Source organism: Stenella coeruleoalba (assembly GCF_951394435.1).
Source record: "Stenella coeruleoalba genome assembly, chromosome: 13".
In the NCBI taxonomy this organism is placed as follows: Eukaryota; Metazoa; Chordata; class Mammalia; order Artiodactyla; family Delphinidae; genus Stenella; species Stenella coeruleoalba.
In genome coordinates this window covers 77,188,346-77,215,485 of record NC_137159.1, presented here as the reverse complement: position 1 = coordinate 77,215,485, position 27,140 = coordinate 77,188,346, and the positions used below count along the sequence as shown (strand labels likewise).

The 27,140-nt window shown below is 45.2% G+C and overlaps 1 protein-coding gene across 2 annotated transcripts in view; it reads left to right on the top strand.

Annotated features, from left to right (window-relative positions):
- The window catches only part of VSNL1 (visinin like 1), a 99,583-nt gene that overhangs the window by 29,725 nt on the left and 42,718 nt on the right, over positions 1-27,140 (top strand). For both annotated transcript variants that reach the window (XM_079941410.1, XM_079941411.1), the window contains exon 2: positions 6,414-6,580. In XM_079941410.1, the coding sequence (XP_079797536.1) occupies positions 6,419-6,580 (162 nt within the window). In that variant the 5' untranslated portion in view covers positions 6,414-6,418. The remainder of the gene's footprint in view (positions 1-6,413; positions 6,581-27,140) is intronic.

The following is a 27,140-nucleotide window of genomic DNA, read 5'->3' as shown; positions in this document are numbered from 1 at the left end:
AAAAGAAAACCCCACGCAATGTGCTGGGGAACTTTGAGGCTTAATTTTCAGGGTTGTTTTAACAGTCTCTGGAAACTAGCAACCTAATGTCATGTGTTTAAGGGATCCAAGAGGGTTGGTGATGGGGATCGTTTCAGCATCCTGGCACAGAGGTAAACATGCCTCCTGGCTTACGGGCTATGTGTGTTTGGCGTGGGGACAGCACACTGTGAGGGCGGGAGGGTGGGACCGCCCAGTTAGGTCAGGAGACTGGGGTTCTCATCCTGGCTGTACCATCAGTTGCCTGTGTGATATTGGAAGACCTCAGACTCCCCAACTGAAACCAAGGGGCTTAAAACAGAAGAACCCAGAGTCAGATCTTTACAATCTTTCGTCTTCCCTAGTTGTGTGATTTTTAAAATCTTAATGCTAGACCCCAGAACAGGATCTTGAAACCGTGTCGAGGATGCCAGATGGAAGGAGTGAGGAATCGGAGACAACTTGGGTTATGTTTGTGCTGCTTTGGGTGTTTTCTCGTTAGACCATCTACCTTGATTTTTATTCATGTTTTTCATCGGTGACTCCCAAGTTGACTGAGAATCATATTCACCTGAGCTGCCTGTTAAAAGTACCGACTTCCCCCTAAGGGAGGGTCTCATGAAGCTGTTTTTTTTTTTTTTGCGTACGCGGGCCTCTCACTGTTGTGGCCTGTCCTGTTGCGGAGCACAGGCTCCGGACGCGCAGGCTCAGCGGCCATGGCTCACGGGCCCAGCCGCTCCGCGGCATGTGGGATCTTCCCGGACCGGGGCGCGAACCTGTGTCCCCTGCATCGGCAAGCGGACTCTCAACCACTACGCCACCAGGGAAGCCCCAATGAAGCTGTATTTTTAACACAATAACCAAGGATGATTCTTGCACTTAGGCAAGTTTGGGACACAACTGCTTAAGGGTTTTCACCTGGGGACCAGCCACAGTTGAAGTTGCCTGATGCAGGTGGGAATTTGTCTCTCTGTCCCTTGTGCTCCCCAGCTCTTTCTTGGCTGTGAACATTCATCTCTCCAGGCCCCATATTCCAAGAGGTGAATGTCTCCTGCATCCAGTTCTGAGCCCTTCAAGGCTGGAACCATGTCTTCTCTTTACACCCCACCGTGCCCAGCACAGGGCCTTTCTCATAGACGATGCCTAAAATGTCCACTGAACTGAGTTGCCCAGAGAGTTTCTATCTGCCTCAGTTAACCAGACCGTCAGCCATCATTGGTACAAATCCATGCCTTTAAGGACAGGAGGAGAGGAGATTAGTGAGAATTTGTAGAAACGTGTCACAGAGAAGACAGCATTGGAACTGAGCCTTGCAGAGGGAGTAAGATTTGGGCCAGTGGTAAGGAAAAGAAAGGGGGGTCCAGGCAGAAGTCTAAGCACAAGCAAAGCCAGGCTCTTCCAGTTATTCTCATGTTCAGGTGAGAATCCCAGAGCCCAGAGAGAAGACCTGATATATTCAAGGCTGGCCCAGGTAACTTGACACTAGAACCAGATCAACTCCATTCAAGACTCCTTCCATACCTGGCACTGTTGTGTGTTCCATAGGCCTCCCACCTGAGCCCCTAAAGCTCTTTCAACCTCTGCTCTGAGCCCTATTTCCGGGACTGTTTCCCCATCACTGTGCTCATCCTGCTGTGTGTCTGCATGTGTGGTGGTGCCACCCCAACTCAGCCCCCAAGTCTTTCCATGAATCTCACCAAGATTCAGCCAGGCTGATGGTCCAATTACCTAGGAGAAGCCAGGCGTGCTGTTCTGTGTGCCTCATCGCAGGCAGCAAGCCTTGGTGTGTCCTGAGAAGCTGGGCTTAGGTATCAGAGTAGGCAAAGGACAGGCTCAGGGCAACACACACACACACACACACACACACACACACACACACACACCCGCCCCCCACACACACACACCCCACATATATATTTTATTTGAATCCTCTTTAAGGCCAAAAGGGTCTGTGGAGGAAAGAGCTTCTCGGACCTCCTGGTGGGTCTTTTCTCCCTTCCAGGAAGTTTCCCAGTTCTCAGAGCATTCTTACATGTTTTGCCTCTTCTGCTCTAGAATCCTGTTATCAAGACAGGGTAGGAAATGGATGAGAAGTGGCCAAACCCAAGGCAGGAAGACAAGTTAAGTGGTGGTTGAAGAATCCAGGCAAGAGATAAGAGCCTTTATCAGGAAACCAAGGAGGTTTGCGACATCTTGTTCTCTCTGTACTAAGCTTTTTACTAGCTAGCTGAGCTAGGGTAAATTATGTATTCTTTCTGAGCTTCAAACTCCTCGTCAATAAAAGAGATGATAATGATCTCTTTCTTACAGCATTGTTATACGGGTAAATATTGTTACACAAAAGCCTTCTGTGAACTGCAGTGTATAAAAATGTGGTCTTCTCTTGCCCATCAGAACCCTTCTACCAGTCCCATTTTGTGCCTAGCGCTGAGTCTCTATGACAACTCAAAGCATGAGAAATTATTTGATTTGGGGCTGGGCTGGCCTTTATCTCACAGCCTGGAACCCTAGCATAACAATAATACATTCTGGTATCTTTCCCCTCCCTTAGGTAACACATGCTCAAGTACCACCGGTTTTCAGTTAAAGAATGCAGAGCCAGCATGCACCGACTCTTTTGAGACAAGCCAGGTTGACATCTGTGACTCATGTTTTCATACTTAGAAAACTTATGCTGCCAATCAATGAGTGGCGGGGGCACAAGGACCTTAAAGATCATCTTGTCCAACTCATTTTTCAGTTGGGGAAACTGAGCAACAGGAAAGGAAAGGATCTTGCCCAAGATCACAGATTTAACTAGAAATAGAGTGGGCATAAATCCTTCCCATTATGTCATGAAATCTTTTGGGGAACATGTTAAGCTTTACTGTCATTTTACCCTTTCTTTCATCCCAGTCTCATAATGAAAGAAACTACTTGGCCCATGTCACTGCAGCCCCAGTACGGGGAGGACATCAATTCATTTATCAGACATAACTAAGAATCACCTTTATGCCAAGTACTGAGGATGCTGAAACAAAGGCACAGGCCCTGACTTCAAGCTATTTAGAATTTAATGATGAAGACAGACAAGGAAACAATCTCTAGAAGGTCAGGCTATTTTCTATACAGTTACATGAAACATTCCTCCCATCTGCTGTCTGCACTTTATACTTACGATTGCATTGACTCTCCTCATGTATAGATTATTATGAGGCTGATTTTCCCAGAAAGAAACATACCAAATCCCATAATGGGTCTAATGAAGACCAGTGACAAGGTCCTTCGTAGTGGCTCACGTCCCATTCATTCATTTCCTCAAAAAATATTTGTTGAGCATCTAGTATGAGGTACCAGGGTGCAAAGATAAATAAAAGCAGTCCTCTCAAGCAACTAACAATCCAGTAGCGAAATCAGTAAAGATCATGGAAGCTTTTATAAGGGAAGGGAGAGGCCGAGGACAAAGGATGCCTAAGTCAGCCTTGGAAAGTCTGCAGAGATTTCACAGAGGAGCTGGCACGTGAGCTGAGACTACTTAAAGAAGGAGAAGAAGTGTGCTGAGCAGATAAAGGGGGGTGACATTCCAGGAAAAGAAACAGCACATGCAAAGCATGAATGTGTGGAAGCATGCAAGCCCTGGGACCTGTAACAGTTGATTATTACTGGCATATGAAGTGAAAAGACAGGTTGGCAGAAAATGAGGCTATGAGTCGGCAAGACTGTGGCATGCTAGCAAGCCGGGGCTACATCCTGTAGACAACGGTGAGCTGTTGAGCGTTTTTGGGAGAAGATCACATGCTGAGGTTTGCATTTCAGAAATTCATTCAAGCAGCCATGCAGGTGGCAGGTTGGAGTAGAGAGCCCAGGGAGGATTATTAATCCAGGCAAAACCTGATGAGGGCGGTGGCAGTGCCACTCTGAGCCAGGTCAGAACTTGATTTTGTACATGATTCATTTCCAGGCATACGTGAGTGATGGTGCTGACCATGACCTGTAACCAAGATGCATGAAGTTATGCATTTGAGTCCCCCAAACTGTGATTCATGGTGCTGACAATGTTCCCCTTGTGTAAGAGACCATCCTCTCCCGGGTCAACTGAACAGTTTAAGGCATCGCAATGATGTGTAGAGAATCCAAGCTCCCTTGCTTAAGAGAGAAGCTGACACGTTGACCTTCTGAAGGCCCTTGGGGGAGGTGGTTTTTAATAACCCTTAACCCCTTTTCCCATCATTCATACAAACTCACTTCTGAGCTTGTGGTTTTGGTAAATCTAACAGGCTTTTCCAAACAAGAGCTTGGCAAAGTGATCCCTCTCTCATCCCTCTTGCAGCGCCAGGAAACGCTAATTCAGCCTCTCAAACCTTCCTGCTTTCGCGGTTCCTGTTCCTTCTCCTGCAATGCCTTCCAACCACCTGTCTTGTCGGTGACTGTGCACTAGAGTCTTGCAGATCCACGTTCAAATTCTAGCTCTGCCACTCGTTAGTTGTATGATTTTGTACAAGAGAGGTGCCCTAATTATTTTGCTGAGTTGTCACAGGGTTAGAGGTCAAGGTTGTGAAGTGTCCATCCCAGTGCCTCCCCCGCAGCCACTCAGGATTCAGTAGCTATTATTATTAGGTGAGAGTCTAGTTCAATAATGAAAATTTGTAATTCTCCACTGAAAAGAACAAAGAGAAGTACTGAAAGGTTGGTAATACATCTTTTGATTATCAAGATAACCATGAATTACCATTTTCTTACCCAGATTAATTAAACCTGACACCTGAGTACCCACTTGATTTCCATATCCAGCTGTGGAATCCCACAGTAACTTATAATTAAGAGATGGTTTTTAATCAGAGACTTGAAATTAAGAGCAAAAATATGTAGAGAAACTCCATGAGAAAGGGCATAGTTGCAGATCCTCAGGCCCTTTTATCAAGCAGAAGAGTTTGGAAGCAAATGACCATCTAAACAGCATCTTTTCACCACGCTGTGTGCTTCCGAAGAAGCAGCTCCCCCTGAAAGCAGCAATAGTGGTTTGGTTTCCTTATTTGGAAAGAATTGTTCAGTGTTAGGGCAGGTTACTGAGAATGGGTGTGGAATCTGTTTTAGAAGAAGGTAAAAAAATAATAACAGGGTATGTGGTTAGATTACCCCTTCTGGGCTATTGCAAGTATAGACCTGCTGAGAGCCTAGGAGAGAATTTGTCTCAAGCACACTGAAGGACTAGGTCCACTTGGGTAAATTCTCCAGAACCTAACTCTGTCTCCTCTAACAGGACTTTACAGATCTTGCGATACTTTCCTTGTTCTGTTAGTAAAATCACTAACTTGACTTTTTTAATTACTCTGTGGTTAATTTGTTTTGTATTAATTCTTTTTTGTCACAAAAACAACATTAAAGGGGAATTTTTAAAAATCATTTTTAATTTTCCTGCAGTAATAAAACTTTTAATTTTGGACTTTTTTTGGTCTTTGTTTACCTACGTATTTCTTAATTTGCCATCACAGTAAATCTGAAAGAGTTTTTTTTTTTTATGTGTGCTTTATCGAGAAAGAAATTGATGCTAAAGCAGTTAATTAATATTGCTGTAAGCAACACATAAGGTCAATGGCCAAATCAGGGATAACTCTAAACCTATGCTCTGTCCACCTACTGTGGGACTGTGATGTTGGCCACACAACCTGGCATATAATCAATGTATTTTATATTTTATTTCATGCACTATTATTTTGACTTACTGGCAGTAATAAGAATAGAATGGAATTATGTCAACTGAAATTCACTAACCAATCTTTTAAAAAAAACCATCCAGAAGTTGTCAACACTGAAGGCAATGTTGTAGGAAGTTTCTGAAGATGAGAAGAGAGATAGAGAATTAATGAGACTAGTAAAAATGATCTGTTGGCATTTGAAAAAGAAAAAAACAGCAGAAACTTTGGAACTAGAACAACGCATTCCCTACCATTGCTGATCAGATTTCCAAAGCCACCTTTCGATCATTTGGCTATAAGTCCTTCTTACTGTTCTTGTCAATAATCCCACTTAATATCCCTGCAAACTACATGTAGAATTAGGCACCTGTGCAGTAAGTGCTAATGAATCATAATTTGTAAAATGAGAATACAAACATTTCCATGTACTTTACATGAATAGCGTAAAAAGGGATGTTGGCTTTCCATGTGGGAGTCAGTGCTGTTAAAAGATGACACATGATGGAGGAGGATGAACTCTACAGCCTTTTGAGAAGTCTTTCCTGGTCATCTCTTTTCTAGAATATCAAATAGAAGGAAACAGACTTGGGGAGACTTTGATCAGACACACTGGAGGGACTTCTAACCACAAGGGACTGCTCAGAACTCTAGCTTGGTTCTTAATCAAGCTTGAAATGATCACAGCCACAGCGCTAATTGCATTAATTTGCTTTTCATCAGGCAGAATGGGGAAACAGAATAGCAAACTGGCCCCCGAAGTGATGGAGGACCTGGTGAAGAGCACAGAGTTTAATGAGCATGAACTCAAGCAGTGGTACAAAGGATTTCTCAAGGACTGTCCAAGTGGGAGGCTGAATCTCGAGGAATTTCAGCAGCTCTACGTGAAGGTAAGTTGTTTTTCAACGTATTTTTAATCTTCAGGCCAGAAAACATTGTCTTCATCACACGTAGCTTCACATGGAATTATAACTCGAAGTGGCCAACTCTGGTGGTTTTCCACCCAACTCTGGTGGTTTTCCACCCAAAAAGAAAAGTGGTCATTTTTAAAAATGCAAAGGGATGTGTTTTGTTCCAGACATAAGTCAAGCAATTTCTGAACAAGAGTAATTGTTCAGTCAAAACACCAAACAGTTCAGAGGATGATAGCATCTGGTAAAGCACAGTAAAAATCTCAGATAATAGCATTTGCTGATGATTATTGACAGGCGGCTAATTGCACCATTGTTTGGCTTGTTAAAGGTACCTCTCTCAGTTAGCGAGAAAGTATGTGGGAGGGCTTTTGCACCCAGAAAGTCCCCTTATTTGCAGGTAAGAAAAATATACAGATCTCCACAGCTTTGCATTCAGAAGGAAGTAGGGAGTTCTGGTATACGTCAAGGTCTACCAGGATGGTCTTCTATCATTCTATCAAGGTCTAAAATATGGACTTTCCCCAGGATTTTGTACTGTTTAGAAGTTAACATTCCCCTGGACATTAGATAAAACTGTTCCGTGTAAGGTATAATTTGTACTGCAGTGGTATTGCTTCGGTTTGTCTGAGTTTATCATTTGTAGTTGTTCTAGATTTGGCGTGATCTAAGACATTCCAGTTTGTTTATACTTCGATAATGTGAGGCTTGTGGAAAAAGTGTTTCTCTTTTAATTACTCTGTTTGTAATTGTTTCTCTTTTAACTTTTGCTGACTAAAATACCAAATAGATAATAGTGCTCTTATCATTCAAGTGCAGCAAGTATCAATTTGAGCAATATGAACCATCCACAGGCGTAATGTGTGCATGGGATGATTATATAAAATATTAAACAGTGTCGTTCTCTCTTGAAGTTGAACATCTCATATAGCCTTTGCTCCAGCAATTCCATCCTTGCATATGTACAAGAAGGAACATGTATAAGAATGCTCATAGCCGCACTGCTCACAATACCAAAACTGGGAAACAACCCAAACACCCATCAAAGGGAGAGTGGAAAATAAACTGTGGTGTACTCACGTGGCAGTCAAAACCGTTGAACTGCAGCAAAACTGAAACATTAAGTGCAAAAAGTAAGTCTCAAAATACTTTAAATTAAACACAGATAAGATAAAAATATGTTTTATAGAACTACAAATAAAAGCCATAACATCACACGAAAAAGAAAGCAAGAGAGTGATGAACACAGGATTCAAACTGCATTACCCAGCCTGCAGTTACGATGGTTACATCCAGTGCATAAGAGGCAAGGGATGAGACGGAAGTTTAGCCACATGGTTAGGTAGATGGACGGATTGTGTCAAAGTCTTAGCTATGGCTTTGGATGCTCGGTTTGCAGGTGGTTATTGCATTAACAAAAGCTTGCTAATCCTGCATGAACCGCTAATGAATGTCAAGAATCCGTGATTGTCATTAATCCAGTGCTGACCACCTGAGGGCTCAAGGTATCTACAACTATCTTTTTAAATGTGTGTAGAAACGTACACAAAAAGTGGTATGTGTGCATGTTATACGATTACTGTGACACTTCTAAGAATATCTGAGTAATTCGTTTTTAGATATTTTACATGGAAGCAGTGAGAAATGCATTTACCATTCAATTGACAGAAATTGCTTTTGCTGAGAAGTGGGATGGTATGCATTTTCCTAGATTTTTATACAACTCACCATAGTTTTCAAAGTCACATCTTCTACCATTTTAACACCCAGAAGTTAGCCTCTGCCTCAGAACTGTCTTCCCTCAGCCCCAAGGGACGTACAGACAAATGAGATTTGTCAAAGCCACTTTCCTATCAGTAAAAGCCATGCAAGCTGTCACTCTGTGTTTAAGAGAGCTCTATGTGCCATGCTTCTCACTATTTGTTCAAAGTGAGAGTGGTTTTGCCTTTGAAGACATAGTTCAAATGCAGGAAAGGAAGTATTTTATTTACATGCTGGAAGTACTCAGCACTGAAAATAAAATCCACCTCAAGCTAAGGGAGGGGTGTGTGTAAGCATCAAACATCCCTCAGTGTTTTATGGTACAACTGAGGTATATGTACCAGTATCAACCCCTACTCCCCCCTCCCCCCAGAGTGGATTTTTTTTTTCCAGGAAGGGGATATATAACTTTGTGGATGAAGGTTAGATTCTTAGCAGCCTCTTAACAGCCATATTTAAACTCAGCCTGTGCTCTTGTATCAAATAGTTAGAAAGTAGGCAAAGTCCTCCTCTCTTTCCAGAGTTGTCCAAGGACAAAATACAAAAGAGAATCGCAGAGGAAATATGCCACATCCACAGGAAAAAAAAAAAAAAGAAAGAAAGAAAGACAGGTCTGTTAGGTTAGAAGGGAGAATAACAGAGAAAGATGTGTATTATGTAATAAGGCCCAGGAGAAGGAAGAAAAATCTTCCTTTAATGCAGCTTAAAAGTACTAATGTTCAGCAAGACACAGTCTTTGTCTTGGTGAATAGGCACTTTTCAGTAGTTCCTTCTATCTCAGTGTGGACATTGAGACATCCTGGAATCCAGCTGAGTGAGCAAAGCCACCGGTGGCCTCTGCCCTCCCGCCTGTGTGGTCAGCCTGACACATCTACTGTCACTGACCTGATCCATTTTAGGCTCTGGGAGAGTCACCTCACTGCGTGGAGTCAGTTCTGATGAGGGTATGGGGCGACAGGATAACGGGAGAGGCCCCCCTCCAAGCCCAGGGGCCACAAACCCTCAACTTCAGAAGCCTTTGTATCCAAAATATAAAGGAATTCCATTAAGTCTACATGTAAAACTGTCTAAAACTAAGGTTCAGAAAAATGAGGTAATTTGCTCAGTGCCGCAAAATGAGTGAAGTTCAGGACAGACATTAAAGACGGGTATGCTGACGTGCACTGCAGCACATGGCCCTGCCTCTCGACTGGATTCCCCTGGCAGCCCCATATCAACCTTCCTCCAAGCCCCTCCACCATACAGCTGCTGGAGTGGGATTTGAAGAACACAGGTCTGGGCATGGACCTTCCTAGTTTGTTACAGGTGTTACCGAACCAGGCTCCTTTGCCCAACACGCAGCAAGCCGTACGCTGAGATGCTGAGGTTTGTAGCAGAGAGTTTGTTCACAAGGCAGCCAAGCAAGGAGACAGGAGAAGAAGTCTCAGATCCACCTCCCTGATGGCAAAAGCCTTGAGATATTTATGGGATAAAGAAGCAGGGTGGTCTTAGGCGTGGGGAAGGGTGATTGGAGGTGGGGAAAGTGTGAGGTAATCGGCGTTCTGAGCAGGAATATTGGGTTACGTGCTTCTTCATGGGATGCGTGTTCCGGAATGGAGGCTCTTAGCATGGTCTGAGGGTAGAGTTTTTGGCCCTCTGACATCAAAAGGTCATTCATCAGACAACCGTGCAGGCCCAGTTTTAGGCTCAGTGGTCCCATCCAGCTTTTGTCAGCTTGACTAGACAGGAGTTGACTCCAGGTTTCTGGAAAACAGCTTAAGTGCCTGTTACTCTAGTGACCCATATGTCAGAGGCATTATCTATAAGGGTGGTTAAGACATCTTGTGATATATTACCTAGCTACGTGAAGCTTGGAGGGTATGCAATTAAAGAAGGAAAAAGAAATAAGCAAGCTTAATCAGTAAAGGCAGGTTACAAGCAGAGGGGTTTTTAACAAGCTGTTCTCTTATCTGCTGTTCCGTAAGTCAAGGATTTCTGTTAACCCTATGGGGCACGGTTTCACAGGTTTCATTCTTTAGTCATGTAGAGAATCGTCACCTCACTTAAATCAACATACGACCCAGTGGCTAAGACAGGGCCTGCCACAGAGCAAGCATCAGTGTTGGTGAGTGAATTGTATTGAATGCTGGCTGTGTGTATCCTTCTCAGGAAGCCCTGTGGTGGAGGCATATAGAAGTGACTATATAGACAGTGATCCTGCCTGCTCTCCAGGATCTCACAGGCTAATTGGAGAGACACAGTTAACCACAACACAAGGCAGAATGACATAATGCTTGTTGGTGGGGCACGAGTGGAAAATAGAGGTTATTTCAAAATGGGATATTAAAGTAAGAAGTTAATTAATGCAGTGATGAAAGGAAGACTTTTCTCCTGGTCTTTTAGAAGATAAAACGTCTCTGAGGGGCTTCCCTGGTGGTGCAGTGGTTGAGAGTCCGCCTGCCGATGCAGGGGACGCGGGTTCGTGCCCTGGTCCGGGAGGATGCCACGTGTCGCGGAGCGGCTGGGCCCGTGAGCCGTGGCCACTGAGCCTGCGCGTCCGGAGCCTGTGCTCCGCAACGGGAGAGGCCACAGCAGTGAGAGGCCCGCGTAGCGCAAAAAACAACCAAAAACGTCCCTGAGTAGATAGCTTTTACCTTTGACAAACTTGGTACCTGTGAAAGGTGCCCACCCACCCCCAAATTCATGTGTTGAAATTTTCATCTCCAGTATGTCAGAATCTGACTGTATTTGGAGAGAGGGCCTTTAAAGAGGTAATTAAGTTAAAATGAGGTCATTAGTGTGGGCCCCAATCCAGTATGACAGGTGTCCTATAAGAAGAGGCAATTTGGACACAGACATGTACAGAAGAAAGGCCATGTGAAGACACAGGGAAATGATGGTCGCTACAAATCAAAGAGAAGCCTCGGAAGAAACCAGTCTTACCAACACCTTGATCTTGGACTTCTACCCTTCAGACCTTTTATTGTTTAAACCACACAGTCTGTGGTACTTTGTTATGGCAGCCTTGACAAACTAAAAACAGTACTCGTTCCTTCTCTGTTACAAACTTCTCATGGGCAAACCCAGAGCCCTCTGTATCTGGTATAAGCACGCCTTCTGTCAGGAATGTTCTAACGCTCCTGGCACACAGAGATGTCCACGTTACTGCAGACATTTCATCATCCCAACCACAGTACCGCTGCTGAGAGGTTGGGGAGAGAGATTTTGCATTTTGTCACCAAGAACCTAGTACCTGATTTTTCCCCCATGAGAATTTCCTGTTTCCAATAATTATAAGGATTGCCAAGTTGAGATCACAAATTAAGATTGAGAGTTTGCAATTTGAACTGTATTTTCAGAGGATTTTTAAATTTAATCTTAAAAGAAAACCAGCCCTGCGGAAGAGCAAGCAGCTGCACGAGGGAGGAGGTGTCCCTATCCCAGGTCCTCTTCCTTGGAAGGCTGATACCATTCCTGCTTCGTTTAGTCTCTGTGACATCAAAGCCAAAGAAACCAAGTGACAAACCGGGCAGAGTCCTGCAAAGCACTAAATGCATTTTTTTTTTTTTTTTTGCGGTATGCGGGCCTCTCACTGTTGCGGCCTCTCCCGTTGCGGAGCACAGGCTCCAGACGCGCAGGCTCAGTGGCCATGGCTCACGGGCCCAGCCGCTCTGCGGCATGTGTCATCTTCCCGGACCGGGGCACGAACCCGTATCCCCTGCATCGGCAGGTGGACTCTCAACCACTGCGCCACCAGGGAACCCCACTAAATGCATTTTGATATTTGTTTGGAGTTCGACTTTTGGGATTGTTTTCATCAGGATCATTGGGTGGGTTCAGGTTGAGTTGAAAAGGGAGTTCGTTTAAAAAGATCATGGGATCTACAATCTGACAGCGCTGAGATTCAGTCCTAGCTGTGTTAATGTTTGCCAGATCTCTGCCTCTCTGAATCTATTTCCTTATCTAAGTGATGGAAATAATAAGCCCTGTCCTGTCACCTCAGTGGTGTCCTAAAGGAAAGAAGGGAAGTAAAAATGACTGACAACCTATGACAAGACATTTTTGCCATCATGATTGATGATCTGCTCATTTACTCTCAGAGAACCAAGGTAGAAAACAACTTTCATTTCCATGCCAAAGGCAATGGCCGCATACAATGGTCTACAGAAGAGGAAGTGAGGCTCTACGGAGGTTCAGTAGAATGGGCCTGAATCAAATAGTGTGTCTACCATGCTTTCCAGGGTAACAGGACCCACCACGAGGCTACACCAGCACCATTTCCTCCGCAGATTCTTAGACACTGAGCTCTGTGTCCTCTCCAGCACAAAGGCCTCCCCCAGATCCCTGCTGCCAGACAGGCAAGGCGTGGCATTCCAGACCTTTATTCGGCCCCACCAACCACTTGGTGTCCTGTCTCTCCCGTGTCTCCACCTGCTCAGTCTCTACAGCATATCGTTTTGCAGGTGAAGAAAGACATAAATTCTACCTCTTTAGAAAAAGGTAATTAAATGGCCAAAGATTGCTTTTCTGGGGTCTAGCCCAATTCTCCTGAGCCACTGCTTTTCCACCAAGCAAAAACCACCGTACCAAATTTTCTTCTCAGGAGTGTTAGGAGTTAGGCAACTGGAAGGTGTACCTGAGGCAGGTGGGAGGGCCCTCGAGTGCCATTTGATCATCCCTAATCCAACAGTTTGAATTTTAGTAAAACTTATTTGCATAAGTTCCTGCCGAGTCATTCCGTGTGTCCATCCAAGTGATCGTTTCCTGAAGAGCTTCTGTAATTTGGTTATTAGAAAATGCCCTTGCAGCTTATCCTTCGAAGACTGGGTTTATTCATTCATTTAGTCATTCAAGACCCATTTCCTTTGTGCTTTCTGTAAGACAGACACTGTCTTGAGTTTTGCCCTCAGTAAGCTCAGAGCCTGACAGAGCTGGAATATCATCTCATTTTTTTGTATAATGCTTTTCACTTCACAAAACCATGTTTATTTTTACAACGAAATGTAATTGCAATTCCATTCAATGAGAAATTTTCTAGGCCTAAAACATAGGAAATATAAATCTAGTCACCAAAATTCTATTGATACAACTACCCAGAGAAGTGGATTAAAACAAAATAAAAATAAATTATATCATAGAATCAGGAGCACCTAAACATTTGATGATTAAAGACATTTTAATAGAACAAGAAAGATTTTCTCATTAATAAAGTATTATTACCTAATTCTCTATATGGCTTTATAATTTTACTCTCAAATTGTATTCTTGTGTTTAAAAACCTACTATTAGGAGGAAAAGGCATACTTCCTGAAAGTTATATGAAAACACATAATAAATGTAGGCTTTTAGGCATGTAATCTTTGTTTTGTAGAATTATGAAATAAAATATGTGCGTCTAGTTTTGCCCTGTTTACTGCGTAACTCGGACAAGGGACTTTTTCTCTCTGATTCTCAGATTCCTCATCTGTGCAAATGAAAAAAAATCAATCTCTATCGATGGCTCTCAAACTTGAGTGGGTATCAGAATCACTTGGGCAGACTACTCAGTCAGCAGGTTGCTGGGCCCCTTCCTCAGGGTTGCTGTTCTACTAGGCCTAGGACAGAGCCCCAATGTCTGCATTCTTAATAAGACCTCAAAGATAGTTCTAATAGAGAAGATCCATGAGTGACATTTTGAGAAACACTGACCTAGAGCTTAGGCTTCCGGAGTTCTGTACACACTGAAATTATACGTATAATTTTGTATCTACACTGTCTTGGGATAACTTTCCTCAGGTATATAAATGGCTCTTTGCAAGCTCCCAAAATGTTAAGAATCACTAAAGATACTTGTAATCATTGGCAGGCCTAACATTCTAATTTCTGTGACCGTAGAGTTATTGCGTCTCAACTGACAGTAAGACAAATGGAGAAAATTTCCCTTCTAAACCAGACTCTCAAAGAAACGTTACAGGCAAAAAAAGATCAAAAGTTTCTGGACTGCACTTTGTGAAATTTGTTTTCAGTTTGCTGTGGGATGTTTTCCTGATTCATTCAAGGCCCATTAATTAAGCTGTATTTTGTCCAGAGCCCCGTGAAAATGCAAATGGGAAGGCCCCAAGGGGATGAAATGCACCCCTGCTTGCCATTCATTCTCCTAAGCACCTACGTGCCAGATGCTGTGAAGACCCTGGGTCTACAGAGACCGTCACAGATCCCTGCCCTCAGGTGGCTATGGTCTGGTACCAGCAAGAAGTCTATAGGTCAAGTGCATGGTATATACCACACACACACACACACACACATACACACACACACACACACACACACACACACATCTATAGTACAGGGACCACTGTGATCAGAACCATGAAAGACAGGGAAGGGCATGGAGGCCCAGGGAGAGCTGGTGGGGAAGGTGACATTGACACTGACTCTCAAAGGAAGGGTGATTTGGACATGAGCTGTCAGTCTGTCTGCAAGCTCAAAAATCTCACTGTCCAGAATCACAAAAGCGAGAATAAAAAGAGCTAATGTGTTTTGTTTTGGTTTTTTTTTTGCGGTACACGGGCCTCTCACTGTTGTGGCCTCTCCCGTTGTGGAGGACGCGCAGGCTCAGCGGCCATGGCTCACGGGCCTAGCCGCTCCGCGGCACGTGGGATCCTCCCGGACCGGGGCACGAACCCGCATCCCCTGCATTGGCAGGCGGACTCTCAACCACTGCGCCACCAGGGAAGCCCCAGCTATTATGTTTGAGAGCTCCTCTGCATAGTGTTGGCAGGAGGCCCACCAGATTGAGCATATTAGGTTGAAACAAAAGTACAATGAAACAAAACAAAACAAACAAACAAACAAACCAAAACCTCTTGGCAGACCTGCTGAGATAATCTGGAAAACCACCTGTTGAAGATAAAGCTCATACCCCCAGGGCTCCTGCCACAGGTCTCCTGTCTCATTTCTCCTTCTCTTCTCTCTCCCTCCCTTTCCTCCCTTCCTTTGTGATCATTCTGAAAGTGCTTTAATCTGACAGCTCACTTGATTCTCACCATGGCCAAGGAACCAGACTTTGGAGGTAGCATTTCCTTACTCCAAGCTGTATGGGTTGGGAAGTCAGCAGACTTGACCAGGGCTGCAGAGGGGCCAGCAGTTGAACACCTGGCCCACCTTGCGAGCAGCATTCTTCCCTCCTGCTGTGCTTCCTGTGGCCTCTGGGTCACATGCAGGAACAGGCATCTGGGAGCTTCTCTGATCTACTTTGCTGTGGAGCAGATGCATCAAAAGCTCTCTTGTTGCTCCGTTTCAGCCATCCTTCTAGGACCAGCTCAAAAGCTTCTCCCTGGAAGAGCCGCCTTTGATCTTCCGACTCTCAAAGCCAGAAGAATCTCTTTCTCCTCTGAGTTCCTAAGACTTTGGTTCCCCACTCCCCCTCACCTCTGTTAACAAGGACATCATAGTTTTGCAACACAATTCTGTAAGCTTTTCTCACCTCCTCTCTAGGTAGAGCCCTTCTTCATTCCCCAGAGCCCACACTGCTATGAGTGTTTTGCCAGAATACACTTAAATGGGATGTGGTTTAATCAGAAGGCTGGATGTGTACCTGGCTCTACCATACACTGGTCGTGTGAACTTGGGAAAGTCTTATGCTTGAAGGTTGTTAAATAAATCAACAAACCACTCTGACCCTCAGATTCCTCATCTGTCAGATGGAGAGAATATTCTGAGCCCTGCTTCATCATGCTTGATCTTAGGCACCTGGGCATGGAAAGTCTTCCAGATGCCAAACAGCCCAGTCTCTTGTCTGTGGCATCAAGCGCTGGCTCCCCTATCAAATATTTTATCCAAAGAAAATGTGACAGAGGTGAGTATTATCGCTTCTCAACATCTGATTCAAATCAATTTTGAAAATAATACTCTTGGCTCAAGAAAAGATTTTTGGGTGATCGGTTTTCAGGGATTCAGATTCTGCTTGTTCATAGGAGGTAATTAGGAGTACGCCTTATTAAAAATTTGTTGGGCAGAGCTATATACAGAAGCATTTTAATTCCTTTGGGAAATAGACATTACATAAGACACAAAATGTTATCCAGATTGGGCTGGTGAAGACATTGCAATTTTTAGTGAGAACCTGGGAATTCATTTCCATTTGGAATGTTTGCCAACATGATCTAGGCTGCACTTCAAATTGAATTAATGTGGAAAAAAAGAGCTGGGGTCTGAAATCTCAAGGAAGAGATGACAATAAAGTTACAGTTCTGGGGAAACAGTGTCCCACGTGAGGCTCCAAAGACATTTTATTACAGCGAGATTGTCTCAGGGAATAGCTAGCTACTACCGCATGTCTTGCGTTAGGGCATTTATCCCAGAGGGGTGGAAGTGATAACCTTCTCCTGTCTCAACGGGTGTGAAATTATTTTGAATGGCTTCCACACCTTGGGATTTTGCTTTCCCATGATAGGGCAGGTGTCAGTTAGAGAGATATCAGTGGCCATTGCAGCCATGCCATCCAAAGGAATGCTCTTAGAGGATACCTCAGCTTCTGTGTCCTCAGGATAAGGTTAGAAAGAGCACTTTAGAAGTCTCTCAGTCCACCCTGCCCCCATTTTACAAAAGAGGAAACAGATGCCCTGGAGCGGGGAAGGCTGTCTGAGAACCTGTTTCCTAATGACTCCAATTAACATCCAAAAGGATGTGTCTCAACTCCAGCCTGATTATGAGGTTTTAAAGCCAGAAGGACCTGTTCTCCAGTTAGCTATTCTCTTCAGCTAATGATTAAAGGACAATACATTTCTAATTGGAAATACAGGGCTGGACTTGAAGATAAAAAAAATCATATCTGGATCTCTTCATGTAAAGCTGTTTTACATTATTGGATTTTTCTGACCCTTTGAAAGGGTGATAGGGCTTGGATCCGGTATCATTGACCCACCTTGGTGGAAATCATTTCCTCCCTTCCTGTGGCCTATTTAGCACCTGCCGGAAGATAGCTCTCTGTCTTATTGATTATGCACTCCAGTGTCTCCACTTGGAATGGTTCTTGGACCCTCATCTGTTTCTCTCCGAGGCTCTTATGGAGCTTAGCATCCCCTCCTTGTGACAGTGATGATGTTGCTGTGAATTGTGTCCTGCGCTGGGCTTTAAGACAGCTTCTCCCCTCGCAGATGCAATGTACTCCTCTCGTCACGGTGGAGAGATTGGGGGGGAGATGTGGTCAGCCACAAAATAGGCCTAAATCCATCTACGAAATGCCCAAGGACCTCCTTAGCTATTTTAGGGGAATCCTTTTGTAGATAATCGTCCATAGTAGCTCCTAGCAGCCACCCACCTTCAACAAACCCTACCGAGCAGTATCTATAACAAGTCTGTAGCCAAGAGTGATGGAGGATGCAGAGTTGGAGTCAGACTCCCTCACTCCTTTAAAGAGCTTGCAGCCTAGTAGAGCAATCCCTGTAGATAGCTAAAAGATCGTAGAGAAAGTGCTATCTGTCCCAAGACTCGTGTAAATATTCTAACGTAAGGAGCTTCTATATAAATATCTTCCCTGAAGATTTCACGATGCCTTGAAATATAGGTCGGATTTGCCCCTGCAAGGATGACAGTCCTAAGAGGAGGGACAACCTAAGCAAGGGTACAGGGCAGGGAGGCAGGGGAAGGTGTGGGAAATAGCAAGCCACTGTGTTGGCTAAAATGTCGGATCACCAAAGAGGTATCAGGGGAAAAGTGAGGTTGGAGAGGTGAGTGGGCCCCGGTCACAGAGGGCCCAGACTGCCAGAAAAGCTCTGAAGTCCAGAATGTTGTAGACAAGGCAGAGAGATGGCTTCCTGCTGGGATTTGGTCGATGACCATGGAAATTCTGGTGACCTGGTATCGTCTTCCTCTTAAAACAGCATAATGACAGTACTAGAAGGGAAGAATTATTTTTCATTTCCCTTATAAATGGTCCCCGTGACTCAGTGGGTGAAGCTGCAGGAGCTCGCAATGTGCCCTTGGACGAATGACTTACATCAAAGTTGACTGAGTTATTCATCAAGTATTTAGCAGCTGTACCTTGTCTGTGCTGCACTAAAGCCTGAGGGGAGCAGCAGGTAGGACACTAATGGAAGTGCAAGGCCTTGTGGGAAGATGCAGCCTTCCAAGCAGATAATTGCAGTGACAACCCAAGAGCTAAGTGAGGTTATGGGTCAATCAGAGCTTTGAGAGTTCAGGGGAGGGGAAGGAAGAGAAAAGGCCGCGGAGGGGCTGGCGAGGCTTCCTGGGCAGGGAGAACAGGGGCAGCACAGGAACTGGGGGCTGAGGCCCCAGGAGAGACTTAGACAAAGAGGGTAAAAACGTTTTGCCTCCACAGAGCTGGTGGTGAGCAGTAGGTGGGCAAGGCCCTGATCTTGGAATGGTTGGCACCTCCTGGAATGCTCAGGGGGACTTGGAATTTTCCTTCCCATAGTCCTTCTGCTGGGGCAGCCTCTCTGCCTCCCCACTTTAACAGCAGAGGCTGACCCCAGCCCACAAGACTAGTCCTGTCCTGTTGTCCTGGCCCAGTTTCCAGCCAGAGCTGCCTGCTCTGAGCCCTCTACTCGCTGAGAAAGAAGTGGATTAGTCAAAACTTTTGGGGTGAAACCAAGACACTGGGTGATCCAGGAAGACCAGATGGGTCTGGCTGTTACAGGCAGCATCCGTGCCGTCACACCCCACGGCCACATCTTCTGTAGATGAAATTCCTTCTCTCTGAGGTAAAGAAGCAAACTCAGTGTGTTCTGACTTGAAATGAAAAACAAATGGGTTGTTTTATCAGGGCAGTTCAGAGCGTGTTCAGGGAAAAGTGCAAGATGGATGTGGTCCTGTGTTTTTGTGTATTTTTTAAAATAAGTTTATTTATTTGTTTGTTTTGTCTTTTTGGCTGCATTGGGTCTTGGTTGCTGTGCACGGGCTTTCTCTAGTTGCGGCGAGCGGGGGCTACTCTTCCTTGCAGTGCGTGGGCTTCTCACCATCGTGGCTTCTCTTGTTGCGGAGCACGGGCTCCAGGCGCGCAGGTTTCAGTACTTGTGGCGCGCGGGCTTGGTTGCTCTGTGGCACGTGGGATCTTCCCGGGCCAGGGACTGAACCCGTTTCCCCTGCATTGGCAGGCGGATTCTTAACCACTGTGCCACCAGGGAAGGCCTGTATATGTATTTTTTACTAAAGGGCATAGAGATGTGAGCTGAAGTTATGTACATTATCATTTGGGGCTTGGATCCCTCTCTCCCTCTATCAGAGACACAGAGAGCAGCTTAGAACATGTATTAAGTAAGAGCTGAAAAGGCAGCTGCTTTTGTGGAAGGAACGGCCCTGGAGCTGACTCTGCAGTTTGAACCCAGGGTCTGCCCCTAAGAGCTGCGAGCTCTTGGACGAGGTCCTCCACTTCCCTTATCTTCAGCTGCTGCCGCTGTTAGATAATCCTTCATATCTACCTTACAAGTGCTTCCACTGAAGGTGCTCAATTAATACTCAAGGTCACTTTCATTATTACTGGGGCCCCGGGGACTGATGAGAAGAGTGCAGGGGTGAGGAAGCTGGCCTCTGCATGCCAGAGGGATCCTTCTGGGTCTCTTCGCCTCTCTGCAGCCTCAAGTCACCATTCGCCCCAGGACACTGTCCCTCCCTTGGGGGGAGAGCTGTCTTGGCTTCCATCGTGTGAACCAGTCTTCCCCAGCACGCCCTGCTGGCTGGCAAGGCATCCTGCCCCTGTGGAGAAAGAGGGGCGAAGGAGGAAGAGAAGAGATTGTCCCCGGGCGCGGGTGCCAGCGGGAATTCTCCCAGCGGTTGGGGAGGGAAGCCAGCAGACGGGAAATTCTCTCCCTCCCTGTGCTTCTCTGCTGCGGACAGTAACAGCCTCGAAGGTGCTACACTGACTCCAGAGCAGAGCTCTGGGAGAAGAACACGTGGTCCCCTGGACCGGGCACCCTGGTGGGGTGTTTGGGGTGCGTGTACAGCCCCCTCTGAGGGCTGAACTGGAGGAGGATCCCATTTGAGACAAAGCGAATTAACACTAGATATTGACGTAGGTGTCAGGGACGGTTTCTGTTGTCCCTGTGCAATCCACACATTTACTGCCTGCTCCGGGGGACTGTCGCACCCTGGAGGTGAGTAGAGAAGGGGCACGTCGTCATTACAACAAAAAATACAGTAGAAACCAGGCACTTATGTCCTTTCTAGAAAAAAAATCAAAGTGTGACTAGATGCATAGATGAACAATGGATAGATGACAATAGCCAACATTAACTGAATGCGTATCGAGTGTCAGGTACTGTTCCAAACACAGCATTTTGTGTCTATTAACTCGTTTGATCCTCACAAGGGTGTATGAAGTAGACATTATTATTCCCCCCATCTTACAAATGAGGCACAAAATGGGTAATAACTCTCCCAGGGTCACATGACGTTCACACCCAAGCGGTTGGGCTCCATTGCCAGTACTCTTTACTAGGTAGATGGATCCCTGATGGAAATCTCAGGAGGAGACCTGATCCCCACGAAGAAGGGTAGTTTGTATAGTTTACCTTCCTATGGTCTTTAATTGAAAACATTCAAATAAGCAACTGGTGTGGTTCCAGATGACTTCTAGGCAGAGTGAAGACAGGTGGAAGGAGCAAGGAGTCCAGGGGTCTGTCGGACGGAGGCAAGGTCTTCAGTCTCCGAGTCTGAGTTTCCTCGTCAGACAAGGGAAAAGGCCGGGGTACTTGTGAAGCCCAGCATGGCAGAGGATCTGACGGTGCCTGCATTTCCGGTGCGAGAGCTCCTTTTCAGCAGTGTCGGAGTTGGGTCGGTGGAAAACCAGGGAGGGCTGACTATGTATACGAGGGTGGAGAAGCCCACCCGCCACGAGGAATTACAGCTTCCTTCTCAAGCTGACTTAATGACTACAGATTATGGGACTGTGCCGCCTACTGCCTGGCACTGACCAGAGAAGACACAGAAGGGTGGCGGGATGAAATGAGGTGCCAGATGTTGTTGGTTATATACCCAGTGGCCATGGTCCTCTTCTTACCCTTTCCTCTCTGGCCGTGGCCTACTTCCCACTGCAGAGGCCAAAAGTCCAGGTCCATCTTGTACCTGCGATGTGGACATGTCACCCAATCCTGGTCAAAGGGATCTGAGAAAAGCTCTGCTGAAAGCTGGGGAGGGTCCTGGAAAAGGATTTCTTCACTTGTAGAAAGACCAGCATGCTGGTGTTTGTATAGTGTCTGCATGGGATCCCTGGAATTGCTATAGCTAACTGTCGGAGGCGAAGGAAGATACTGATTCCAAGCTGAAGGTGGCAGAATGGAAAGATAGAAAGAACCTGAGCCCTCGGTGGTATCCCTGAGCTGCTGACTAAATCCTAAAACAGTATCTGGACCATGCGTTGTATGGGATAATTAACCCTCTGTGGTTTGGGCCATCTTTGGTTGGTCTTCTGTTCCTTGCAGAAGAAAGCATCGTACTTAATACAAAGGAGAATGGAGCTGAGAGCCAGGAGCCCTTGGTCCTGGTCAGGACTCTGCTGCTAATAAGTTGTGTGATTCTGGGCCAGTTACAAACCTCTCCGAGTCATAGGGTCTCAATTTATTTATTTTTATATTATACTGTTTTATTTTATTTCATTTTTTAATTTGTTTTGGACATGCATGAGGTACGTGGGATCTTAGTTCCCGGACCAGGGATCAAAGCCACGCCCCCTGCAGTGGGAGTGCTTAGTCTTAACCCCTGGACCACTTGGGGGAAGTCCCAATTTATTGAAGAGGCAAGTAATCCCTGCCTTACCTCTTTCTCAGAACATTTGTGAGACCACATGAAACATTTTTAGCCCCACTTCCTCCTTTGTTCTGAAGATATAGAAATGAATAAAATATGGTGTGGATAAAAATGAATGAATAAATAAAATGAAATAAAATAAATGGATAAAATGAATTTTAAAAGACAGATATGGGAACAAACTCCATGTTCTGTGGACAGAAGAAAGGAGTTCAATATGGCTGAGCAGAGAAGCTGAAGGGACCAGAGATAGAAGGTAAGAGGTAGACGAGCTAAGCACAGCCTCAGTTTCTACCTTTGAAAGATGATGGGGAGAACCATATGACCTCTTAAGTTCTCTTCCAATGCCAAGATTCTAGAAGCCAAACGGAGCTGTCACTAGATCTCTGCTAGATGTGAATGTCCCTGTACCACATGTCACATGGCATCATAGCAGTTTTCCTGCCCAACTACCCTCAGGGGCAGGGACTGTGTCTTCCTCATCTCTGTATCCCCAGCAGCCAGTAACAAAAACTAATTGGCTAATAGAACAAGTTAATAAATGAATAAAAGACTCTGTCTTATAGATTCACTGAAATTCATTTTAAAGAATAAATGAAAGGAATGAAACATTTCCTAGCGTGTTATCCAGAATAATAAACCCACAGAGATTCATAATGAACCATTTTGATATAGTATGTTTAACTAAACAGGATGCAACATCATGTAACAGGGTAACATATCATCCCCATTCTCAGAGTCAAGTGGCTAATCTTCTTATGAATATGTGAGGCACTTTCCAGCAAGAGAGTCGTCATGAACTTCCTTAAATACTATTTTTTCCAAAGATGAAATGAAAGGCTAAAATGTAAAACTCAAGATGTCTAATATGAAAAAAGCTACGTGATGACTTGAAAAGTAGGCTGCTTACGTTTGAGTTTGTAGTGAGATTGTCAAAAACAAAACAACAAAACAAAACTGTGAGAACTGGAAGGATTTTCTTTTAGAAGAGGTGCGAGGAATACCATAAAAGACGTAGATGGTCTCTGAAAATAGATGGCTGTGTCTGCTTTCTAAGTAAACCTCACTGCATAGTCAAGGTAGGACTTATTTTTATCCATGTTCTTTTAAAAAAATGTGACATGTCTACCAAGGGCACGTTAGATGATGACACTGTGTTAAAGCTAATACACTGTGGCTTCACAGCTTGGCCCCAGTAAAATCTCTTGCAGACTCAGAAGCTGGTGCTTGGAGACATCTTTCAAGATGACACAGCTGGGTTGCCAGGGTAACTGGCTGGATGAGGCTCTGCCTGGCTTTGGGAGAGGTTACATAAGACAAGACCAACAGGGAAGAGTTAAGGGATGTCCTGGAGTCAAGGGATGAAAAGAGTTCAGGATGAGGACATAGGACCTGGTGGGGACGTTTGGCAGGGGATAGCGTTAGACACCTGGATCAGCCACCTAAATGGAAAAAATCTTAGAGTCCTGACTGATGAAGAATGCTCTGGGTAACTGAGGATTCCAGTTGATAGAGAATTCATATAATATATAAAAGCAAAGAAGATCTTTTTTTTTTTTTACCATTTCCTTTTAAGATTTGAAAGATATTGAAGAAGATGCCCTGGTATTTGGTGTAAATATATTTGTTTATATGGGTGCCTTTGTTAAGATAAAAGTTCAACTGAGTATGACAGAGACTCACCTGGTTTCAACACGACTGAGGATTATTTTTCTCTCGTGGGAAGTCCAAGCTGGCCTGGCAGCTCTGCTCTGCAAGCCATCAGGGACTCAGTCCTCTCCTCTCCTGGTGCACCTTCCTAGGGTGTTGCTCTGATTCACAGGACCCCAGGTGGCTCCCCACAGCGTCGCATTGCAGCTAGTGGAAGGAGAAGAGAAGAGATGGGGGAGTATACCCTTCCCGTCAAGGGCAAGACCCAGAAGTCGCATATATCACCTCAGCCATATCCAGAGCTTAGTCTCACGGCAACGCTTAGCCGCAAGGGACACTGGGAAAGTAGCCTTAATTTTGGATGGCCGTATGCCCAGCTAAAAAGTCAATCATCCTGGAAGGAGAGAAGACCAGATATTGGGAAAAGCTGGCAGTCTCTGTCCAGAGGGTACAGTTTGGAGGCTCCTTTCTGTCATCAGCCTCTCTTCTAAGGTCAGGTGCAAGATGTGAAGCTATTTGAGCTTCTCTGTGGTTGAGATTTGAGGCCATGACAAGCAGAAGTGGACTCACTCTGTGTGTGCTTTGGTTTTACCAAAAGTGTGTGATGCCGTTACCCTATTCTGCTGCCTGGGCTGGACCTCACTACCTCCCCAGGGCTTTGCTCTGTCCGATGCACCGGGACTTGATGGAAACGTCATCCAAATAGAGTGTTAAATGTGGCCATAAAGGTACCAACGATTAGTCACTCTGTATGCTGCAGGCAGTGGGGTTCATTTTTTAAACATGAGAAACTGTTGTCCATAATTTGCTAACGCAAGAAGCCCCTGTCACCTCTACCCTTTTCCTGTGCCTGCTCCGCAAATCTGTATCCCCACTGGGGCGCCTCTGCAGGACATTGCGCTGGACTAGTGGGCCGTGATTAGTGCTTGTGTTTCTCTCCTTGTGTCAGTTTATTTGCCGGCTTGACTTGAATATCACGTGAACAGCAGGCCTCTGGTGGCATTAGGCAAATGCAGCATCGTGTGAAGGACAAACACCTAACAGTGGGTGAGAGATATTGAGACATAGGACCTGTAATCACATTCATTGTAAGATTTACTGATGCAGAATGACTGGTCTTTGTATTCCTCCCATCTATCCATTCATCCATCGGTCCATCCACCCATCCATCTAGTTATCCATCATCCATCCATCCATCTATTCATCCATCCATCCATCCATTTATTCATTAAAATGCCCTACAAAAGTACCAAATTAGGAACTTCCCTGGCAGTCCAGCAGTTAAGACTCCTCCCTTCCAATGCAGGGGGCGCGGGTTCTATCACTGGTCGGGGAACTAATATCCCGCATGCCGCACAGCACGGCCAAAAAAAAAAAAAAAGTACCAAATTAAGAGCTGGGGGTACTGAAATGAACCAAGAGCCATGGCTCCTATCCTCAGTGAGCTCAGTCAATGGGAGAGATTGTCAAGTAAACTGGTATTGATTAGACAATGAGGTAAATAGGCTAGAAGCAGTGAAAAATGGGTAGTGCTTGGAAGAGGATCTTGGGGTTCGGGGGTGGCTTCCCAGAAGAAAACTACTGGAGCACATCTTAACATACTGAGCCGGTTGGCAATGAAAGGAAGGAGCTCCCGACAGCGGCGAGCGTCTGCAGTCTCTCTCTCTTTTTTTTTTTTTTTTGTCCGAGATTTATTTCTCCCTAGTCCCAGGCCGCAAAGCCAACATGCAAGGCAGGATCCTAGATACTTCTCAGCCACACTAAAAATACATACATAATCTAACGGAAACAAGCACGCTGGCAAAATGTTCCCCTTCCTGCCCATTAGTCAGCCTGTTATCAGAACAGCCCTGTCAAGGACCCAAGAACATGACGTTGGGTTGCAACGTGTCATTGATAGGGCACTGGAAGCATCCGGGTGACAGGGCCTTGGCTCTCCGTCTCCACTGTGTGTGTCCAAGGAATCTTCCTCTGAACTCTATCCAGACAAGGGCCACAGCCCAAAGCCTGAGCTATGCTTGCTTTGATCCAGTAGTGCCCGCGTTGGCTTTTTCTCCCGAGGAACATGAAAGTCTTTGTTTCATAAAACAAGCAGTTGTGTCTCTTTTCTGGTCCTGATGGCAGTTTTCAGAAAAGAAAAGGGAAGGGGGGGAGGGAGCTAATATTTACCGAGTTCCTACTATGCGTCCAGTAGATGCTATGAGAGAAACCGAGGCGATAGAACCGCCTTGGAAGCAATAATGAATAGTAACAATAGCAAGGACGAGTACAATAATAATAGCAAACACTTACATAGCACTTACTATATGCCAGGCATCATTTTATGTATGTTCTGTATATTAATCCACTTAATTCCTACAACAGCCTTTTGTACTAGGTACCTTTACTGGCTCCATTTTACAGATGAGGCAACTGGGCACAAACAGAGAGTAGTAACGTGTCTACGGTCACACAAACAATGAACTGGCTAAGCTGTATACAGCCTTTAACTTTGGAACCCCCAGCTCTGGCTTTCACTGTGTGACATTGGACAAATTACATAAACTCTCTCAGCCTCAGTTTCTTCAATCTCAGTGTTGGAGGTAGCGATGCTCGGTCGTGTTCAATCATTATGCCGAGGGACCAAGCTTGTGTGGAGATAGAATGAAGGGTGACCGTGCCTGTAACAAATATGCAGTGGAACGTTCATGTATGGCTGCTCTGGGGTTGGCTTTATCCAGGAAGTGGGACGTGAACTGGACCAAAAAGTAGACTTTTTCAGGTTAGGATGACGTTTGGAGGATTATTCTGACGAGGACAGGGGTGGCTCCAACTGTGAAATGAGCCAGTTTTGAGCCCAGCATCTCCCCTTCCATTTCTCTGTGTCTTTTTCTCTCTCCCCACACTTATCTATCCATTCTTGCCATCCCCTCATCCTAACCTCATCCCCAAATGCTTCTAATCAATTTATTTATACCAACATATCAGATTAGTGTATACATCATGCTAAGAGATTTATATCAATAGTTTAGCAGGAAACTCAAAGTAATAATGGTGAGATTTCAGGCCCTGTAGAAGGAACCTTTTTTACGTGCTGGAATGCACAGCACATCACACAGGTGAGCGTCACAAGGCAAGATGTTGTTGATCATCAGGGATGGGAATTGCCAAGCCTTGTGCTTCACAACAGAGGGGTGTGTGTGCGTGTGTGTGTGTGTGTGTGTGTGTGTGCGCGTGTGTTTGTTAGGGGCGAGAAAAGGGACGGGTGTTTTGAAAGTCTTTGCCTTCATTGACCTTGGCTCCCTTCAGCAAAAAAAAATCTTGTTGCAGCGCGGTTCTTTGCTGGGGCTGAAACTCTCAACCCTGAGGAGGGAAGCAGAGGGTGGGAGGCCACAGAGGATGCCTGACACCCGTGTGATCCCTGTGG